Source organism: Anguilla rostrata, chromosome 8 (assembly GCF_018555375.3).
Source record: "Anguilla rostrata isolate EN2019 chromosome 8, ASM1855537v3, whole genome shotgun sequence".
Classification (NCBI taxonomy): domain Eukaryota; kingdom Metazoa; phylum Chordata; class Actinopteri; order Anguilliformes; family Anguillidae; genus Anguilla; species Anguilla rostrata.
The window spans coordinates 41,419,369-41,442,125 of NC_057940.1; the positions used below are offsets into that span (position 1 = coordinate 41,419,369).

The 22,757-nt window shown below is 45.6% G+C and overlaps 1 protein-coding gene across 7 annotated transcripts in view; it reads right to left on the minus strand.

The window, feature by feature from the left end:
- The window catches only part of elmo1 (engulfment and cell motility 1 (ced-12 homolog, C. elegans)), a 117,021-nt gene that overhangs the window by 68,588 nt on the left and 25,676 nt on the right, over positions 1-22,757 (minus strand). For 4 of the 7 annotated variants that reach the window (XM_064348295.1, XM_064348296.1, XM_064348297.1 and 1 more), the window contains exons 2-14: positions 18,620-18,746; positions 16,632-16,672; positions 16,247-16,319; positions 15,292-15,342; positions 14,454-14,623; positions 11,811-11,846; positions 8,187-8,286; positions 7,802-7,953; positions 7,430-7,508; positions 4,630-4,671; positions 4,183-4,233; positions 2,813-2,935; positions 2,105-2,233 (exon numbers count right to left, since the gene is read on the minus strand). In XM_064348295.1, the coding sequence (XP_064204365.1) occupies positions 2,105-2,233; positions 2,813-2,935; positions 4,183-4,233; positions 4,630-4,671; positions 7,430-7,508; positions 7,802-7,953; positions 8,187-8,286; positions 11,811-11,846; positions 14,454-14,623; positions 15,292-15,342; positions 16,247-16,319; positions 16,632-16,672; positions 18,620-18,697 (1,125 nt within the window). In that variant the 5' untranslated portion in view covers positions 18,698-18,746. The remainder of the gene's footprint in view (positions 1-2,104; positions 2,234-2,812; positions 2,936-4,182; positions 4,234-4,629; positions 4,672-7,429; positions 7,509-7,801; positions 7,954-8,186; positions 8,287-11,810; positions 11,847-14,453; positions 14,624-15,291; positions 15,343-16,246; positions 16,320-16,631; positions 16,673-18,619; positions 18,747-22,757) is intronic. The other 3 variants (XM_064348299.1, XM_064348300.1, XM_064348301.1) reach the window with 3 other exon arrangements.

The following is a 22,757-nucleotide window of genomic DNA, read 5'->3' on the forward strand; positions in this document are numbered from 1 at the left end:
AATATATATTTTTTTGTACTTCGACAGCAAGGAACCGTGAGACTCGAGCGCGCTTTCTGCGTGCTTAACTAAAAGGGGGGCTGCTCGGCAAAGGAGAGACAGCCGCGGAGCTGCGCAAGTGTGATGTTTGCGAGAGATTATGCTCCTTGTTTTATCAAAGCGGACGCCCACGGCGGACGCCCTGCTGTACCCGCATTCTGCAGGAGTCTGCTTCACTCCCATTCTCACTCGTCTGGACTCCATGCTGTGCGCTCCAGCGGCACCATTACCAGAAACGACTGCTTCTGACGCTAAACAATGCCACAAAAAGCTTTACCGCAAACTTGCCGCGCTAGCGTTCTCGTGCCAGAAGCGTATATCCACGCTGGCGAATCGTAATGTCTGGATTTAGCAACCTCGTTTCTGGATAGCAGACAATGTTTTGCTTCCACGGCCGATTCAGAAAGTTTAATATTCTTTCAAATGTGCTCCAGTAATGAAAATTCATAGTAGAAGATGAAAAAGAGATATATTTTCCAATTCATACAACTCCAGTTTCATAATAGCAAGCTAATGATTGGACACAGATAAAAGGATAATCCCACTGGCATTTCTAATAATACGGCCCCTAGAATACAATAAACCCAGTATGAAACCGTTATATGTTAATTTAGGATGATTGCACTCGTATGGAAACCAAAATAGAAATGCCTTATCGTGTGAGAGTTCATGTCTGTATGCATTTATGCTTTTGCGAGCCCCAATACCACATTTAATTGTGAATACATTACATTTACACAACCTCATAACCAACATTCCTGGTCTTCTGGTGTATTTTATTTACCATAAAGAAAGACCATAAATGCAAACAGAGCTACAAAAAGGCTTCACACTGAGGCTAGTGGACAGGGACAGATTAAGTACTTGTATATATATAAAAAAATAAAACCCACAAACAAACCTTCTGGGAACATTATAAGTAACCTTAACACCCTGACCCTTGCCCAGACAGAAATCCTCCTCAGTTACTGGTTATGAAGCAAGCACAGCTTCTGTAGTGTGTCCTTCGGCAATTTGTCTCCGTATTGTAAGATACAGTATGTCACTAGCAATAAGGAAAAATGGTGGAATTTCCTTCCAAGGACCTTGTGGAGTTTAAATGTAATCAAAACTTGAATTAGATTAGCTGACATGCCGTCTGTCCTGTGATTTTTGATTTTTTAAATTCTAAATTGTGAATTGCAGGTTGATAATTGATTGCTTATTCTTGCATGTTGGTGAAAATAATGCAATGCAGTGGTCTAGAGAGAAATGGACACCTTGATAAGCAGCAAGGCAGGATAAACTTCGTCTGTAAGGCTCAAATATTTAATGCACTGTGCTAAAATGCAAATGCATTTACAATGTTACAGGCCTGAGATAGCAATAACACTCAGTTCCCAAATAAATATGTTACAAAGTTCACAACTTGTCAAACTGTAGGAATGACCAACAAAACAAAAATATGTCTAAATTATGAGTTTGAAAATTAGTAATTTCAAATGCATCATTTGAAATAGCAGATTAAATCCCTACTCATTAATGAATTAGAAAATTATTGCTGACACACTCAGTTGCAAAAATAACAAAGGCAAAATAAAAAAATATTAGAAACAGAAAATAATTTCCCTTCATTAAATTAACCTGCACAGTACAATACAGTAACTGCACATTCAGTATTAAGCAGGTTGTTGAAACTGTTACTGGCAGTTTGAGTGATGGACAAATGACTTTACATGGAATTTTGAAACATGCAACACCGTTTCCATAGAATTGCTTGCTATTCTATGACAAATTTGCTCTGCAAACCTGAAGTAGATTGCATCCCTGCGTAAGCGAGACCAGTGCTCTGCTGCCCTCTAGTCAACTCAGAGAAGATCCCATCACCGGAGCCCAGGCTGTCTGCACAGGCGGTTTTATCACACGCCATGCAGCACTTCTGCAGAAAGCCTCCTCCAGAACTTTACCCAAGAGCCTACCGTAGACAGCATTTGAGTTTACTCCAGAACATGCTACAGAACCCAGCCCCATAACCACATGCAATACGACCCAAGAAACAAATAATAAAAATAAAACAGTGGCTCACTATGAATCCAAGCTTTTTGTAGTCCCTGGTGTACATGGACTTTCTCTTCTCCATGCTGCCGCTGTTGTTTGGTTCGCATTCGACGTCAAACGCGATCCTGCGCAGTTCGAATATGATGTCCCTCTGGGCCTGGGGATAGGGAGGGGCGGAAAAGATTGGCAATAGTCGATTTTTTTTTTTTTTTTGGGGAAAAAATGACATGGGTCAACTGCATATTTCTCTGAGCACTGATGATTCTACAGTCCTGGGGCCTCGTTGGACACAGACGGCTTGATGAGAAATGCTTAAGTTAAATGCTTTACGCACATTTCTTTTTAGCGGGCATCGTTCAAACGGGTTATACGTTAAGACTATTTTGAGTGGGTCGCACCGTAACTTCCCGCTATAAAAGCAATATGCATTGAAGTAAGGAATAAAATCATATAATTACGTTATTTTAGTATATGATATTACTCACAATTTTATAAAGCGGTACCAATCAATCAAGATCTCAAACATGAAATTAGAACACAAAAGCACAGTTCCCTTAGCAACAGCAGTAAATTACAATAAAATGCTCCTCGTCCTTTCCCCAGTTATCCCTATGCCTCAGGCAAATCTATCCATCTAGTCACTGTGCTCACAGACAGACAAACAGGAAGTGGCCGGATGGCCTCCTCTCCCCCTACTGGTGGGAGTGGTGAACAACCGGCCCGAACAGCACAGTACCTGATCCTGGGGGTCCATCTTGGTCATCATGCGGTCCTCCAGCAGGTTAAAGGTCAACACCTGCAGCACGTACAGCTGATGGGCCATCTCATCGTTAATGGCCCTGGTGCTCCGGATGACGTTCTGCAGGGGAGAACCCGATTGGCTCGTTTTACAGTTCGATGCACCGCAGCGCGCAATCCTTACTGAAAATCTCATCGCACTCGGAACTCTATTACCACCTCCAATGCAGTTTGCTAAGAAATAACCCACAGTGCCCAAACGACAGGCAGTTTCCACAGATAGCGTTTGAGTAAGACTAGGGCAATGGTGCCAAATGCCTCTCAAAAACTCCCGAAATATAGTATCGGTGCGTTACTTAGAATAACCCTGCTTGGTTGTGATATTAGTAAGTGCGCATATCTTTGAATTAGCTTTGAATAATTGCATTTCTGAATGATCCATCTGGCAAAGGAACAAATCTGAAATGAAATCCAGGCTACCACACGCACTGTAGTAAAAATACTCAAGCTGGATGTAATTTAGTATGAACATGGAGGATAAAGAGAGAGACTGTATATCCGTTTTTTCAAGCAGCTGCTCTATGGCTGTGGGCAATACTCAGCGAAGGCATCCAGCTCATGAGGCGGTACTGAATCATAACCAGGCGAAAGCACAGTTGCTTCGTATTTCGGTTTGGAAGCCTGCACCCATAATATCTACCAAACCACTGAACATCAGGCTTCTATTTCTGGCTGTCATTCCCCCCCGACAGCAGTTCCACCATGTAATTCAAGACCAGCCAGGTTTTCCTGCTTGTAGTCCTTATCCCTAAATCATTTTCTTTCAATACGTATCATTTGACAACCGTCCTGCATATGGCAACTACACGGAACAAAGAACTGTTATGCTATATTGCTTGACATGTCAATCAGTAATGGGAATTAAGTGTGCTAAAAAGCACATACTGCCATGTACAAAAGTCATTTCTTGGGATCCATGCTGTTTATCCTCAAAACTCACCATAGACAGCTGCAAATCTAGCAGAGTATAACCTCTTTTTTACATTGTTAAAGTGCATGTTTTGATAACTTTCAATGCTTGCTAAGAATAAGGCAATAAATAGTGTTATGAAAACCTCAGGCGTCCTTGGCTGGTGGCATAAACATCACATAAAAACGAATAATGTGAGGGCTCTCTCTCTCTCTCTCACTCTCTTAGTCTCTGTCTCTCTCTTTCTCCCTCTCTCTCATTCATAGATCTCTCCGCCCTGATCAGGCTAGATCTGCTAGATCTCGTGGATCATGTTAATACCCTGCAGCGATCGGTCGTGTTCCCGGGAGGTGTTTGAGAGTGACGGGGGCGTGCGCTAGTTTCGGGCTCGTACTCACGCTGAGGATGATGGACCGCAGCTCCTTCTGAGCCAGGATGTGGGCCATCTCCTACAGACAGACACACAGACAGACAGACACAAACCGATCTGTGTAACCAGCTCAGGAACTCAAAAGTACGCACTCGCACAAAAGCGTACGCATGCACACACGCTCAATCGCACACGCTCAAGCACGCACGCACAGGCATGCGCTCACGAGCACCACGGGCGTGACCGCAGACAGTAGCGGGGCGAGCCTTCCATTCTCAAGACTCTACGGTACGATACAGCAACACAACTCAATCGGGGGGAGGGGGGGGGGTTAGGGAAAGGGGCGGGGACGCATCCACAGAGGGAAATCATAACGGTGATAACGCAGCTCTCTCAGACACGCACAGACACGGCGCAGTTCTGCAGACTCATGGCGTTCTACAGGAGGAGGGCCCCGCGCCGCCCGGCCACTTACTGTCAGGGGCCAATCGAGGATGCTCACGCGGTTCTGGCCCGGCTACCGCACAGTGCAGCGGGGGGGAGAGAGTGAGGAGAAGCCCACCGTTAGTAGCGTTCCTCCCGGCCCGAACACCGGCGGAACAAGAGCGGCGCGGAGCGCGGTAAAAAGCAGCAGATCTTTAGAGGGCACCAGCACCATTCCCGCTGACGCGCTTCTACGGAGGCTAGCGCAAGGGAAAGTCTGTTACATCAGCACTGCGCTGCACCACTGCCACAGAGCTGAGGCACAAAGGGAGGTCTGTTCCTCAAATGGATAACAGCAGTACTGCAATAAACAAAAAAATTTACTAGCCTGATAAATTATAAGAGCAAACAATGTTTACATAAATTTAATGTACAGAAACCATACATATCTCTGATGCGGTCATATTACGCAATAATGGGTGCAGAATATGGATTTCACATTGGGAGCATCCATCGATACTTAAATCAATGCTTAAAGTTTCAGTACTTAAAATTGCCTTAAACCTAAAAGCTGGGGAATGGTGTCTCCTGTAGGGGCTTCTAGCCTCTGTAGAATAAAATGAACGGAATTCATGCCTCATTTTCCCATTTTGCATTTTAATTGTGTGATGTAATAAATGTAAATGTACTGCCAATTTAAATGTATTTGTACCCTTGTAATACTTTTAACTGACGGTAAAAGTAATTGCAGTGTGATGTAACTCATGCAAATGCTACTTTATAATTACAATCTAGTGTAATTATGTAATATACTGTAAAGTCCTGTTAATGTTGATTATTATAGTATAGTTGTACTGTATTAGTAAGCAAATGTTGCAGGGGACCCGCTGGCCAATGGGATCTCAGAGTGATCAGCCCTTGGTTTGACTGAGTGCCATGAAACCGCTCATCATTTACTCCTCCACACGAAGCGTCAGGCCTCCAGAGCTTTCCGGACTGCCGGGAGGGGGCCGCTGTGACGTCATCACGGATGAGAGAAATACACGAGCGGAAGCGCTTGGCTGAGCGACTTTATAGCCCTCATCAGTAGAGCGAGGAGGCTGACAGCCCCATCAGAGAAACGGATTACTCAGCCCTCAGTGGGCGGCGGCTCCGCCCCACGCACAGGCCCGCGATCCTGGCGCAGTTTCTCAACGGGCAGCAGTGTGGTGTAGAGCGGCTACAGGGGCCACTGTGTCCTAGAGTGGCTACAGGGGCCACTGAGCCCTAGAGCAGCTACAGGGGCCACTGTGTCCTAGAGTGGCTACAGGGGCCACTGAGCCCTAGAGTGGCTACAGGGGCCACTGTGTCCTAGAGTGGCTACAGGGGCCACTGAGCCCTAGAGTGAGGTACAGGGGCCACTGTGTCCTAGAGTGGCTACAGGGGCCACTGTGCCCCAGAGTGAGGTACAGGGGCCACTGTGCCCTAGAGTGGGGTACAGGGGCCACTGAGCCCTAGATTGGCTACAGGGGCCACTGTGCCCCAGAGTGAGGTACAGGGGCCACTGTGCCCCAGAGTGAGGTACAGGGGCCACTGAGCCCTAGAGTGGCTACAGGGGCCACTGAGCCCTAGAGTGGGTACAGGGGCCACTGAGCCCTAGAGTGGGTACAGGGGCCACTGAGCCCTAGAGTGGCTACAGGGGCCACTGTGCCCTAGAGTGAGGTTCTGCAATTAGCCAGATTCACTTCAATGAAATATACATAAATATGCAAAATGTTTCCCATGTTTTGTCCCATTTTAAAAAAAAGTAATTTATAGCTTTTGCCACTCGTTCAAGTTAAAGTTTGAATGGGAAGTTGCATAAAGCTACAAAAATTGCTGACCTTTTTGTTTTTTCCATGAGAACTGCATCATTTGGGATTTGGTGCTGGTTCAATTTCAGCCTCTTATTTGAGGACTTAAAAGCAGATTTGTCAGAAGAGGCTTTCATATCTGAAGCATCCAGACCCAGGGAGGACAATGACTGATGCGTCGGGACGAGGCCATTGGGCGAGTGGGATTAAAGCAGTGATGACTCAACCGCTCTCTTAGCATGAGTCAACACTTTCACAGGGTTACAGTCAATCAGACAGCACGAGGAAGACTGCTCTTCGCCGCATCCCTATACATCAGGAGCGGACTGAATTACCGGAACGCAGAGCGTTTCTGAAGTGCAGCGCTTAGTTTCCTCCAGAGCAGGGGAGTCAAACTCAATCCCAAGGGGGACAGCATTCTACACGTGCTTTTGTGGTTTCCTCTCAATCAGCTGTCAATTAAGGCCTTGAGAACAAGCTGTGTGGATTCCTTGGCCAATCAATGGCTTTAATGACACACACGTGCCGAGAACACCCCAAAAACCAGCCGACACTGCCACCCTCCAGGACTGGAGTTTGACACCTGTGCTCGAGAGGATAACCTACTCAGACAGTCGATGTAAAGTCATTTGTGCTCTGCTACCTTACTGTGACTGTTCACCGACCACAGTCTGATATTTAAATAAGCCCATGAAAGTAATTAGGTGGCTGTTTTTTTAAAACAAGCTAAGAGCACGCAGTTAGAGAGCGAGGGAGCTGGCAAAAGGCTGAAAAACGCTCCCTTCCCCCGCACCCACGCGGACGCGCGTGTTCCAGGAGAGCGAGCGAGGAGACCGGAGACGCCGGGAGGGAGGCGGGCGCGCGAAGAGGCAGCCGCGGACCGCTAACGGCTCGGGTTCGGCGGGTTCGGCCCGTTTAGAGGTCGCGGGGTCGGCCCGCCTCGTCCCGGATTAATCACCCGGTTCGCGGCACGGCCCGCGCGGCTAGCGGCGGCGGGGAGCGGGGGGGGGGGGGGTTTACCTGTCTCTTCTCCTCGGGGGCCTTCAGGAACAGAGCGTTAATGACGGCGATGGTGTACGTCTGAATGTCCTGATCGGTCCTGTCATTCAGAGACAACGGCAGCTTCAGGACAACGGCCCACCACGCGCCAACTGACAACTGAACTCACAATGAAGTATTATCCCTTCAACATCTGAAGAACCTCATTCAAAGTCCCAGCTGATATGCTTTTTATACTAATACTCTAATTACTGCAGGCATCGTGAAATGAAGAGCCCTTTATTTATTTATGATTATTTTTTAAGTCTTGTCTGAAGTCTGTCCTCACACTGGTTGTGATCTTCAGTCATAGCAGGAGGCAGCTGCTGTATAAATGTGCTATTTCCTCCTCACCCTTGGAGATGCGGTATAAGTTGGCCAATTGTGATCTCTTGCGCCACCTTCTGGTAGAGATCCTGGCTGTTCAACACCATGGATTCCAGAATAGCCAGAGACCTCTGCAGCACAGCTGTGTCCATCGCAGGTTTGTTCACATAGCTCGCGATCTGCAATTGAAGAAATTAAATGAATTGTGTGTGCCTGTGTGTGTGCGTGTGTGTGTGTGTGTACACAAAAAGAAAAAACTGAAACTCTGTCAGATGGAAAATATCAGGCAAGGACAGTCAGGAATGCTGCAATGGACAGAACTGCCTGGGTTGCTACGCTTCCCGCCGCGTTTTCACGGCGTCAAACGCGTGAAGTTGCAGAGAGCCGCGTCTTCCCCCGCGCAGGCCCGTACCTTCTTGATAAAGGCCATGGAGAACGTGTCCCAGGAGACGATGCCGTGGTCCATGAGCTCCACGAACGCGGTCAGCGTGAACGACAACAAATCCCCGAAGCTGCGAGAAATCAGACAAAAACCAAATAGCGTCATCTCTGTTAGCCAGCGTAGCGTAGCCAAGCGATTAGGCGGGAGCGGGAGCGAGGGAGGGCGGCTCGGGCGGACAGGGGGCGGAGCTGCAGCCAGAGGCGCGGACGGGGCGTCTGAGAACAACAGGGGGCGCCAGAGGGAGGCAGCGCGGGAGAGACAGCACAGCGGGGAAGCTCGGACGCCGCTCCCATGCATGGTTACCGGGACGTTAGCACACAGGCGACTTGCGATGGACTCGGGTCTATTAAGCAGAGTTAGTCCTGCAAATAACCTGCGCTGCCAATATCGCATTCAGTAAGTATTTCAATAACACAGCGGCTATCAAAGCGAACGCCAGTTATCACCTTTTCCTTGTATCTCTAAAATACCCGGAGGGTACAGCGACAGAATGAAATGGAGATTAATCTAATTAGAGGATAAGTGACACTCCATTACACATTATGACATTAAATTAAAATCTACAGGAAATCTTCAGTGCCTCTGGATAAGAAGTGAAACTTCACAAGGCAATTATTTTTTAGACGGATACTTTTTATTTCTTTTTCTTTTTTTTTTACAGACGTCCCAGAAGACTTTGAAGAGATAAAGTGCAAAAATCAACTGAACCATGTAATTACACCTGGAGCTTGAATTAAAGCAGTTTCGATGTCTGTTCTCCGTGATTTACACACACAAGCATATATCTATGCACAAATGTATTTATGTACGCAAATGCATATAGTTTTCACTGATATGAGTCTACATCTCCAGATGTCACTGGGATTTCTGTAAAAAAAAAAAACCATCAGTGTATATTGTTAATAATTTTAAAAGAATCCCATACTATACAAAACTGCTGCTTTAATAATAAGTCCTTCGTTGTATTATAGAGGCCAAAATGGCATGTACTGAATGCAGTCTGAGCTCTCTGTAAACAACTGTCTCCTAGTGAAATCCAAATAGCTTCCGATCAAGTATCTGCTCACCAAATATTTTAGTTTGTCTGTTTCTGTTACTTCTGTAGATAACACCATTTCTATTAAATATTAAATTATTCTCAGGTTGAACATTTTCAATGGCAGCTGGTAGATACAGTAACAGTCATGGTAAAAAGCCTGTGAGATCAATCAAGCTCACATATAATTCTATAAAAATATAATTAACAGAATGTCTATCTAATTGTGTACCATGAATTACACATTTCTGAATGTCTGAACTAAGTCCACTGATCATTCATTTTGAACTGAAAAAAATGGACCATTTAAGAATTATATTTAGCTTCAGTTTAATAAAGATATTGAGAAGTAAATTACTGAAGAAAATGAGATGAAATTAAATACCGCCTTAAGTAATTCTGCAATCCTCTTTTCCTCTTTCAATCACCTCTTTTATACATTCCAACATGTATGTTTATCACAATCACTAATCAACCAATGATTAGAATGAAGAAAAAGTAATTAGGAAAATAAAGGAAATTAGTAAAGCAAAAACATAAGTCTCTTTAAGGCAATAACCAGAGCATGGATTACATTCAGCAATTAAAACAAACACTTATAAAACTGTGTTCATTACAGAAATAAAACAACACAGGATATACAAAATTATTTGGACTGCATTTATATAGCGCCTTTATCCAAAGCGCTTTACAATTGATGCCTCTCATTCGCCAGAGCAGTTAGGGTTTAGGGGTTAGGTGTCTTGCTCAAGGACACTTCGACACACCCAGGGCGGGGTTTGAACTGGCAACCCTCCGACTGCCAGACAATCGGTCTTACCTCCTGAGCTATGTCGCCCCAAATGGTAAATGGACTGCATTTATATAGTGCTTTCATCCAAATTTTTTATACATATTTTGCGTACATGTAACAGTCATGAGTCTAAATATTTGCAAAATTCCACATGTGCATCTCCATTTAAGTAAAAAATGTATTTACAGAACAAATTTTTCATTTGATGATCTGTCTGTCTGAAACTACAGAAACACAACTCTTCTGAGGTCTAATGCCTTTCTCTTGGTCCACGTGTAGTTTTTTGGGACTGTCGTTAAATTATGACACACACGTATAGGCCCAGAAGGTAGCACAGAGGTTAAATGCAGCATCGGGGGTTGTGTTACTTTGCAACATTAGTCAACATTTTACTGCTCATTGTGAGTAGGCTTTTTGCACATGGCAGTGGGCAGTCATGTGATCTATAAGGAATACTTCATCTCAAAAACAATACTATCAGAACAGAGGGGCTCTTGGGAACTGTAGAAACCAGAGGAAAATTAATAGTAATTTACAACATCAAATTGCAGACTGCATCCCCCATTGGCCTCATTGTAAAATAAATGTAAATATTTAAAAGCTAAGATAATTTGCCTGTTGAACTCACCTGCAGGTTGTGTACAACGTGTGACATACTGTGAGAAAGTGATGTGAAAGAACTACGCTTCAGCTCCATATTACTGGTAACATCAACACAACACCCTTAAAATGACATCAGACCTTAACTCAACACGCTCTCACAAACACCAGCTGCCAAGTCAAGCAAAGACTAGGCAGAGGTAATGGCACATTAAAGTAGCCACTTTCATTTCCAACACTGCAATGAGGTGCCTGACACATTGACAGGACAATTCAGCTGTGAAATACTCAATAGTAGCATTGGAGGGCTGTGAACCAGACAGATTTCTAGAATTCTTTAAACACCAATGCTTCCCACAAAAGGTACAGATGATGGTAAACACATTCACCAGAGCCCATGTGTACATGAATCAGCTCCTGTAGAGAAACCCTGTAGATGCTACTCCTACTAAAGGTGCAGTTTCCAACATATAACCATCTCAACCAGCACCACAATGGAGGTAGATGGTGCTCATGAGCCAACAGTATCCTACAGTCAAGCTCCGCCCACACTAATAATGTGTCTCCCATTATTATGCAAACAATACTGTGAGTCTCAGTGTCAACCATCACCATGTTCAAAGGCACCTAGAGCGATTTGATGATGAAATAAAATCTAGGGACATACTGTACATACAAAATCTGCCCCATTTGTAAGGTAGGTCTACTTCCTTCATCGTGTGTATGTCCCACCCTAGGGTTTGTTAAATGCACACAAATATTGTCTAATGTGAATCGTACAATTAAATTTTATTTGAAAGGTTTGCATAGCATTCAAGGCTAGATGTGTATATTAAATGACAACGGTGTTGGGGAAAAAATGTGGGTAATTATTCAGTAAACAGCCCAAGGTGCCCTTTGAGTGAAACAACCACAATTTCCACCACCTTGATTAGATAAAGATAAAGAGTAAATTTGCTTCAACTTGAATTAATTTGCCCATTACCACATGCAAAAAGAGCAGAGATACCAATCTGTTAAACGGGGAGAAAATGAAGTGAAGATAACAGTGTCTGGTATTTCCCTTTCTTCTAGCACCAGAACCAGAGCCGAACCATGCAAACTCAGTCAGTAGATTAAGAGCATTAATAGGCAGGGGGGTTATCCGGCTGGGGGAGGGGCTTACCATGGCTTCATTATCTTCTGAAGTTTCTGATACCGTCTGCAAAGATTTAAAAACTTTGACGTCAGGGAGACAGCAAACCAACAAAGGGCTCATGTCACAGAAGACTGGGTGCTGGGCATGGAAGTCTACCTCTGTTTCTTTTTCTTTCTCTCTCTCTCTCTCTCTCTCTCTCTCTCTCTCACACACACACACACAAACACACACACACCAGTGACATTTAATCGGTTTGCTTCTTCCTGCATACCTTCAGTGAGTGAACAACCACCAACTGCATAATACAAAAGACATAATACTTAGAATAACTTGGAACGTCACGGCAAGAGAAGGACATTCTGGAAAATTCCAGAATTCCATCTTGCCGGGATGGAATTATTACCAACAAACATTTCCTACCTTATGAAATAAAATTGAAAAAAAAAAAACACTCCAAGAATATTACACCAAACATAAATCATTAAAACCTGCTTTGACAGAAGGCAATAACGGACTGGGCACTCGCGTCACAGTGAGAGAGACAGGCATGGGCGGTGACAGGAAAAAGCTAGCAAGCGGAATTACTTTTTTTTTTTAAAAAGAAAATACATCAGAGAAAAAAGAAGAAAAACAAAGTGGCGTCACCCGCGACCTTACCGTTGCACACAAGCGGGGATTACAGACTATACATCGCAGAACGTCGCCAGTGGAAATGGCGCAATGACGTGTAATTACAGGCCACCCTTCTGCAGTTCTATTTTAAACCAGCGGCTTTCTCTTACACCGCGCAGCACGAGGAGGAAAGCACCAAGTTACACCGGGTCACTGCCTGCTGCTCAGGGTCCTGTCAGCAGGGCACAATTAAACCAAAGAGGAAGCAAAACTTCAACAGTCAACACATCTCTGCAGCCAAACGCCATTTAACCGCCAAGTTGACACCTCGCCGCACTATACGATTATGTTTACGGGCCGGATGTGTTCGAATCCACTCCATCACCGCGTAACCGCCACTAGGTGGTGCTGAATTACAGCAGGATCCTCACCGCAGGCCACCTTCGTATTTCATACTTTCGTACGCTGGAGCAATGGAAACCCGTTAGTTCAGTCTTTTTCTATGTCCTGCGAACCCTGCGGAAATGACATTATGGTAAGCAGCTGGCAGGCGTTCAGACCTCTGGGGATGATATTCCAGCCCCGGGGTCCCTGTGCACCGGGATGAGGTAAACAATGCGCTCGGAATGAGGGCGTTTGACGCAGCCAAGGATTACGCAGAGCACATTCAAAGCAAATGTGCTCAGCCCATAATTGTGCTCGGGGAGGAGTGCGAGGAGGAGGAGGAGGAGGAGGAGGAGGAGGGAGGCGGTGGCTGCACTACACTGAGGGTTGACAGGCCGCGACATGAATCGTGCTAACGGGGGGGTGGGGGGTGGGATGGGGGGGGGGTGGTCGAATAAGCTAGGGAAACGGCTGATTTTGCAAATGGAGCAGCGGGGCGATTCTCAATATCCATTTGTAATGCTCATCTCATTACGAAGATGCCAGGAAGCCGATCCCGTGCCCTTCCACGTCAGCTTCGGTTACTCCTCGCGCGAGTCACACCCGCCCAAGAGACAGGAAGCTAGGACCCGCTCTTCCTCCGGAATTAAAAGCGATAAAGCAGCGCTTCGGGCTCAAATATCGTCTTCAAAGACACTGAATCTCGTCAACCTCTTACGCGTTCCATATTACCCAATAAAAAAAACCCGTCCAGGGAAAATGTGGACGGCGTTATATCCCGTGTGAACGGGGGGAGGCTGTGCACGTGCAGGCAGAAGGATTTCTGCCCGGCAACCTTCAGACTAAGCGGACCTTCCGAGACGCGCTCGGAGACTCCAGAGGTGGCGCTTTAAACGCAACCGAACGCCCTGCCGACCGGAGCCCTGCTGACAGAACTCGCCTCAGGCTGGGAGCAGTGCGGAGACCCAGCGAACCAAAAACGTCTTTACAGAGGCCGAATTACCTCATCACCTCGTCTTCCTGAACAGCCCTACATCTACAACGCAGCTTCGATACGATCTCCTTAACACAAATCTTCTGAGTGAGACGCGTAAAATGAAGTGTCTCAAACAGAACCCGAGTGTTCCTCATAGGGATAAGAGTGTGGTTAAGCTATACTAGCTCAAGTTGATTTTCTACTGTGGTGTGACGACTAACAGACCAGGGGTAGGCTAACCTGGCCCTGCAGGGCCAGAGATACTGCTGGCTTTTGCTCCGTCCAAACTGACCCTACTACATAATCAGTAATTATTAGGCTAAATGAACACAGGTGACCATGTGCTGGAGGTTATCCACGCTTCACCATACATGTTCTGAGTAAACCAATAAGCTCTTCTGATCAAACCGAGACGGAACAAAAACCAAAAGCATCTCAAGCACTCCAGGACACGGGTTACCTACCCCAGTACTAGATAGACGCGTTGCAGTTTGTCCTTGACTGTAAAGACTTCTCACAAGATTTTTTTGTTCATCAGAGCAAGAACAGGTGTAAGCAAGCAAAAAACCGAATCTGTTGCTGTTCACTTCTTAGCGAGTCCAGGACAAACGGCAAAGCGGTACGGTTGAATGCCCGGATGAGGGGCGTGCCCCCGTTGCGTGGCGGGCGGGGTTGGGGCAGGAAGGGGCGGCACTTACTCCGTTCCGCTCTCCACCATCTGGGTGAGCAGGGAGAGGCCGTCCAGGTTGATGAACTCCTGGGCGAAGGTCACGTCGCGGGAGGAGCTGGCCAGGTCCTTGAGGGCCTCCAGCTTGGCGTCCATGCTGGACGACTGGATCCGCTCGTGCAGCTGCTGCGCCGTCTGCGCCTGTAACCCGGGGCAACGGCCCCCCGCAAAAAGGCAGTTACGCGGGGAGGGATTTTTCTGCATATCCGGTGCACCACGCTGGGGAACCGCGGTTTCTGCAATGTCTGCGCACCATTCTCGCCCCTCCAGCAAAAACACGCCGTCTCAAACGGTCCAGAGAGGTTTATAAACTGCGCGGTTTTACCGACGGCCCCGTAAAAGCGGACGCAGGAGGCCGCTGCAAAGCAGGCCTCATCTGTCTCCCAGGCTAATTAAGGAATATTATTCCGCGGCACCCTTTTAATAGCCCTCAGTGAAGCCGGCACGCCCTCCCTCCCCCCTGATACTGAAGATTAAACTGTCACGGGGTTCGCCTTTATTCAGCCCGGCTCTCGGCTTTCACATCTGACAGGGAGGGCAAATACTGCAGCGGAATAATGGGCAATTTCAAATCACCTGATACATTATTTATACACTTATCTACAAGTACAAAAAAAGTTTCCCCCCCAATATCAGCTCCTTCGTCATCTACTATTACTATAGCTGCGACCACAACCTACAGTGGCTACTATTACCAATTTATCATTACCATCTCCACCAGAACAGCTATTTCCTAATTATTTAGCATAGCAATTATAGCATTATAGATAACAGTGTAATGTTAAAAGCACAAAGCGAAGCTCGCTTACAGGAGATGTGGTCAACCGTAGAATGGAACCATTTTTGATGTCGTTGCGATTCTGAAGAGAAGAGAGGAGAAGTCTCAGTGACAGAAAATAATGGCTTGTCAGCACAGAGTCAACCCTGCTATTAAGTCTGTACATTTGTACTGTAAATGGGTGTCAGCTAATATATTACAAACCATTGTCACTGATAATGAAACATATCAAATTTGACAATCATTACAGTCAGTATTGCCAGATTTCAAAACAGCCAACCAGCCAATCAGAGCCTCAAACCCACCCAAAGGCTGTTTTTGATTTCTGAGTTCACCAGTGCTCCCTTTCTTTCTGATGTTCCAAACAGGTTTTGGTTAGCCTAAGCTTTGGCCTGTCCTTGACTGTTTTTTTCTTATTTCTCAGCCTCATTACAGATTCTTCATGCTTTGACTTTCATTTTGACTTTCAGATGCCAATAACAGAGTCCAAAGGCAATCAAAAGCCTAGATCTAATACCTGAACACACCTGACTAATCAAAAACAGCTGTGAATCCATTTGTCCCAAGAATAATGACACCCTAAAATGGGAACTGTATAAAATGAGCTGTAATTTCTACATGACAAAAAATACATGTTTGTTTGAAATTGTTTGATTACTAATATAAAATTGTGGATTACAGAGCCAAATCAATAAATAAAATTTAAAAAAGTATATGCAGCGTAATGTTATCTTAGATTTCTTTTAGCAAATTATGCTTCTTTGAGCAAATTAGGTTTCCACTTATGAATGCACTAATGCACATTGCCCTGTTGGCTGTACAAACTGCCACCCCCAGCATACCTGGGAGATGGACCATAAAATATGGAACACATAACAGAGAATATTCTGCAAATTCATTCATCTCTCTGCTTTATGCTGCAAACAGATGGATTCACAGAAAACAGAAAAAAAGGTCTGTCGGTTTGACATGACAGTGATAAATACCTTTTCTGTGATGTAGAAGTTTGTAGAATCGGCATTTTGAAGAGCAAAGTTTTCATGGTTCCCCAGTGACCACCTAAATGCACGGAGAATGTTGCATAAGTGTTGGTGAAAGGTTCTGTAATGCGTTCATCTGGACCAGAGTGTCCTGGAACGGCTGCTGCGATGGCACTGCTAAAGCTGGACTGAAAGCAGGCTGAAATCCCAGTTTCTCATTCAGGACATACTCCTGTCATTCATGTTCACGTACAACAGCATCATAAGCAACGAAAACGCGCTGAAACGCTGACGTAAACGTCAACAGCAGGAGCTTTAAATACGAACCACAAATTACTAACCAACATTAGGGTGACAAGCAAAAAACAATGTAGAACTTCAAATGACTTACCCTTCGCACACCTCCTTTATAATGGCAGAAAGAGGCTTTTTCTGAGAGAAGAAGAAAGTAACGTTAGCCACTGCATATGAGAAGGCCCTCCAGACGCCTGCCTGAGACACATGACCCCGGGACATTACAGTGTACGTCATGTGATCAGGGCGAAATCGCTCAATTCATTTCAATTCATTACTGGCATGTGTGGGCCGTGCCAGTTAAGACATCAGAGACCCTCTCTTCTGCGTATCGCAAGACCACACAGAGGAGGGAGTGGGGAGAAGGTGACTAAGCAGTGGCAAAGGGTGACACGGGTGTTTCTGACCGCGCCAAACTCTGCTAAAAGCCACAGAAGCCGAAGTGACAAAGCGTTGCCGTACAAACGGGCAGGCGGCTGTTTTTCTTCTCCACAGTTGCGCAAAGCCGCATTACCCCCTCCAGTACAGGAGAAGAGAGAAAAAAAACTACCCAACAGCTTAACATGGTGACAATGCCACAGGCACTCAACTCCCTGTTTTTAATGCTTACCTTTTTAAGTTATTCAAAAACTCAGAAAAAAAAACTCTTTGGATTTGTGGGTCACAAGAGGCACAGCAGTTATAAAAACAGCCTGTCTGTAAAAATAACTAGTTTTACAAAAAAGAAAAAATTTGTTCTGACCCATTTTATGTTTTCAGTGAATCGAGTTTGTTTTTGGCATATGCTCAAATGAGTCATTCTGACACACGCTGCAGAGGTCTGTTCTTCTGAACAGGGTTTATGTAACCACATGCATATCAATAAGTACGGTGCTGAAGCCTAAATCCTTCAATTGTGTGTCCACTAGGACAGATTCCGGTACAATCACTTAATTTGTTCAAATAAATCCTTCCCCATCCACTTAAATCCAGTAATAACATTATGTAATTCATTTGCCAAGTAGACGCACTTTTTCCGGGTGACTTTAATTATCTCTTTTTTGTGACATTATCCATTCATGTTGTCGGATATTTACAGAAGTAGCTCAGATTAAGTATTAGGGCTGTCAGACATGTATGACGTTAAAATGACCTTTCAAATATGTTCAAAAATGTTCTTCCTTGCTTGTGAATAATCCCTGTTCCCCACTGGTGTGTCAGGCTTTGAATTTTAAGAAAATGGCCATAGCGGATTAATTCTCTACAGCTAAAGATGATGATGTATGGAAAGGAAGCAGTAGCACCAGTTGACCAGAATCCTCTCTTGTGGTGGTGAACCTCAGGCTGTGGGAGGCTCTTCATGCTACGCACCTAGCGCAGAAATACCCGATAGCTCTTTGCTCAGTAGGGCACAGTGTAACTAAAAAAAAACAAATGCACAGAACTCGCCTCTAACCAAATCATTTTGTGGTTTTGGCAACTAATCTCTAATAGGACTTTGCCAATACGGGTTGCCAAGCGGAAACATAACTGTTTTTCATCAGAATGAAGCCTGTGGCTCCCCAGGAACTTGTGCTCCTCATAAAACAAGGGTTTAATTAGTTGGGTTAAAATAAAAGATCTCGATGTTTTTAATGTTATGATGTGATAGTCCAGCTTTTTGTTTACTTCAGGTCGTTGTTCCAAATGATAACATTCTCAGACAGTTTTCCTATAGCAAATAAGGGTAAACCAGCATTCTGGGGGTAACTCTACTGTCTGTTCTGTCACTATCATCAATGCTTTCTGTAAAAAACACAGAGCAGAACGTTACCTTCCTTTGCCTTCATGTTCATTTTGCACCCCCTTTTGACATACAGAATGTGGCTAAAAACACTAAATGCTTGTTATGGCAGGGGAATAATTATACAAATTTTGCAATGAATATTAAAATATATTTTTTTGAATATTATTTGGAAAACAATATTCAAATTACTGCACTGACAGCCCTTGCTGAAAGGTACAACAGAAAAAGCCCACTCCTCATTCGAACTTTGACCTTCTGGTTACAGCCAGTTCCCAGTCAATGCAGCAGTAGAGTCCTCCCCCTCCCCCCTCCCCCCTCACCTGGTCTATCTCCATGAGCTTGGGGAAGGCCCCCGGCCACTCGATGGCCACCTTGACGATGTCGGAGGGCGGCGGCATGGTAGAGGCGGCGCGGCGTTGTCACGGCGACAGGTCTTCTCATTCAACCCTGCGAGGCGAGGGGGGACAGACACAGAATCACTCACAGGTCACCTGACCTAAACGAGGGACGATGCTGGGGAAGATCCGCCGTTCTACTCAAATTACCCACAATGCAGCGGTCGGTGGAAAACTAACCTATACATCTTTCAAAAGTAAGTTCAACATGCACATGCGTTATACAGTCATTTTCAAAATGGCTCCACGACAAAACTGTACACTCTTTCCGAGTTATTCCACTGAAAGGAAAAGATAAGAACAAATGCTCAACAGGAGACAAAATACATTGCAAACATTCCATTTCCTGTCAAAAATGAAGGCAACACACCCTTATACGAGAGAGATACGATCCACGATGATAGCATACCAGTTCACCAGGAAAAGACAACCTGGTTTTTAAGACATTTTTTTCAGGTGCGATGTGCCTGAAAGGTCAGTGTGAACATTCTTACGATCGCCGTGAGTCAAAAGGCAATCGCCACGCTAAGCTTGAGGAACCCCGGAATCAGGTTAAGCTCAAGGCTTGAATGGTGCCAGTGTCATGTTACTAAAAACCGAAACTGTCTGTTTGGAGACAAGCAGGCCTTGGGGAGCTGTGGAACGGCTTGGGCAACGAAGGCTAGAAAACGCACGCGCTGCACTTTCAAAGAGAAACCCGACTCCACTCATTGTTCTATCAACCTTCCTCTTCTTCTTTCACTTTTCTCCACATGCTTTCGCTTCATTCCTCAAGTTGTAAGTTAGTAGTTAGCTATCACTTCAGTAACTCGCCATGTTATTGACCGTGACTGATATATTTAGAAAATTCACATTGATCGACTTCAGCAACATTACTGATACAGTTGTTTGCATTGACATATTTGGCTCTGCTAACTTGACAGGATGGAAATAAACATACACTGAAGAAACATACATTTGTTTTATCCATTCTCTTTACAGCAAAGTCACACATTTAGCTGAATCCCATCAGCAAAATAAATAACACCGGATATGACAGAGATGGAAGCCTTGAAGAGGGGCTTTAGTGTCACTGTGTCTAAGTATAAATGCATGAGCGTATTTCAGGGGAAATTTAGGTTTTAGTATCGGTTTGCGGGCATAGTTGAAAAAGCAAGGACAGGTTTCAAATCCAAAAATGCATCTAAACCTCATATTCACCATTTAATACAATAAACACAAAGTGCAGAATTTATTGGTGCAATAAACGCCCTGATCACCAGCGACTGCACAGCTTTAGCATTGTAACTTATCCCACACGGAACAGTTATGAATAAGGTTTATAGGTTTAATAACCAATCATTTATGATATTATATACTGTCAATTGAGTTACTTAAACAAGATTTTGAACTAAAAACTGCATATTTAATTATTTTCATATCTGTAATTTCATGCCCTACAGATTTAGAAGCCTCAAACCGGTGTAATACACATAAAAAATGGGCTGGACATAATAAAAGCATAGCTGCTAAGCACTGAAGTTTAAAATAAATGCAGCTAAACCCAAGTAGGTTACACAGCCACCATCTGTCCTACATTTAACGTGAATGAAAGTACCACTGCCCTATTTAGCCCAATGTTCCATCTCACATCAAAAACTATTTGTAGTTTCACCAGGTGCTCTTGGGAGTCAAAAATAGTCAAAATATACAAGTCTATAGCTAGGTCAGCCACAGGCCAGCGAAACAAACACTCCAGGCTGGGTCCACGAAGAGGTGAGCGAACGAAAGAGCTTGAGATCTGGACAGGACCCAAGCGTGCAAACTGAGCTCCCTGAAGTACCCACATCGGATGACAGACTCGCTATCCACACTCTTCATGGAAGCGTGGTTCTGGGTCATCCCAAATCCCCGCGCATTTATCCTATGACTGATTCAGCACAGCTTCCTCAGTCTGCCGATTCACTCTGACTAAAAGACCCAAGACACAGGAGATGCTTTTGACTAAAAGACCCAAGACAACAGCTGCGCTCTCAAATCAAAAACTAGAGCTAACTTCAGGGACCTGCTTGTTGATCAACTTCAGCAACAGCTGTTTTGGGCAGCCTGGCACGGAGGGACTTGAGGGAGGTATGTGATTTAATTCAGGAGACACACGGGGGGGGTGGGTGGGGGGGGAGGGGCGAGCATGCGAGAGAGTGCAGCGTCCAATTATACGACTTCCATTTCCGCTTCGGCCTTGCGACTGGTTCATATGCACTGAGGCCTCTTCACATTACAAACGGACCAAACAAAAACACGGGGCACAGTGTACAATATTTACTCTTCAGTAAGTCTTGATGGGCCAAGTTATCCTGGCTCCGCACAGACATTTTCGATCACCCAGCAGAAGGAGTGTCTGGGCCGGAGGCTGGGATCCTCTGTGGAGAAAACAGTGAGTCACGGGGGCCGAGCTAAAGAGCCGTTCGGAGCGCTTCGCCGCTCCAGCCAGTGCCCGGGCGTGCCGTCTTTTCCAGGGTGTGCCACCGTGAGCAGTTTCTGCCCACACTAAAAAAAAAAAAAAGTCTGGCTTACTACTTTTTTCACCGTACAAGTTGAGTGGACCGAACGAGGAAACCGTTTTGTTTCTCTAACCCATTCGTCAGAGGCCGCAGCGCAACTTTACGTGCGTCGTCTTAGACATTATTAAACAGTTTGTCAATATTAAGCCAGGAAAGGAAAAAAAAAAAAACAGCAGCTGGTAGAGCGGCAATGAAGCTCCTACTGTCTCCCGAAATCTCTCCTTTTCAGTCCCTCCTCGTCTTCGACCTCATTCAGCGGCGACGCGGTTGCAGGAAGCCAAAGCAGCTGAAAGGGGAGGCAAAAATAGACGGCCATTGTGCCATCCATTTCGCTGCCCCATTAGCGCCGGTGGAGACGAACGCGCGGCAATCCGTACGCTCAGCATCTCGCTCGTCCCTTTCGCTCGAAAATTTATATAAACGATGCGGACATTGACTGTTTTACCCCCCCCCCTTTTCCTGCATTGCACCTTTTGAAGAACAGTCAAAACGCGGTCTCGGGATGGATGTGTGAATGTGTGAATTAATGCGGCGGCTTTCGGGGGGGGGGTGGGTGGGGGGGGAGATGCCGATGTAAGCAGACGGAAATTTCCGGATGCCTGCCTGCGCTTCCAGTCCGGCCATCGCTTACCCCGGCAGCACTGAGACAGAAACATTCCCAGATTTGTGTCCCATGATGCCACACGCCCCGCCCGCATACCTCTCAACCCTCTTTCCCATAAGGGGAGCGTCTCACCTCACCTCATCCGCCGCTCACCTTCAGGTTATTGATTGCCGGCGCGCCCCTGTTCCGGATACAGACCCGGGGAGAAACAGGAGAACCATCGTTAACATCCAGCGCTACGGCAAACCGGCAGCCGGCGCCGACCGCTCGATGATGCGCAGCTCATGCTAGACGCGTATGCGTGATCTTCCGTGTCGTCGGTTCTTTGGGGAATCAAATCTGCAGCCTAGACCGAGCTTTCAATACCGCGAACGTCCCTTTAAAACTAGGCTGTCACGTGTGTTCGGTTTTATTAAGGGTGCGGCTGTCAAGTTAATCACGTCGCTTTAGCCGACGGCCTTTTCAACTGCGACGCTTCAACAGTATCTTCCCCTGCATAGCCTGGGGGCTAACAAACGGCGATGAAATCTGGCCTCTCGTAGCCGGCGCGCTATTCGTCATTGCGGGGTCCGTTTCAGGATGCCCTCGCGCTCAGACGCTGGACTGAAATAGTGCCCTGGGTGAGGCGGGTCACGTAATGATGCATGACGACAGGACAAAGTGCTGCTTGGTCCTGGGTAATTAGAGAGAGGCAGTGTGGCCCAGTCTGAAAACATATGGTCCTGCTTTAAGTTCCCTTCCGAGGCCCGTTTAACCAGTCATCTGTTTTAATGGGGACAGGAAGCCTCTTAAGAGCCTCCAAGTTAAGCAACCCAGCAAAACCTATAAAGATGTTATTATTAATTTTTTGCAAAAATAGATCTTTTCTACACAAACATCTTTATTTATCAGCGTCACAATTGTTTGTTCATTGTTAAAG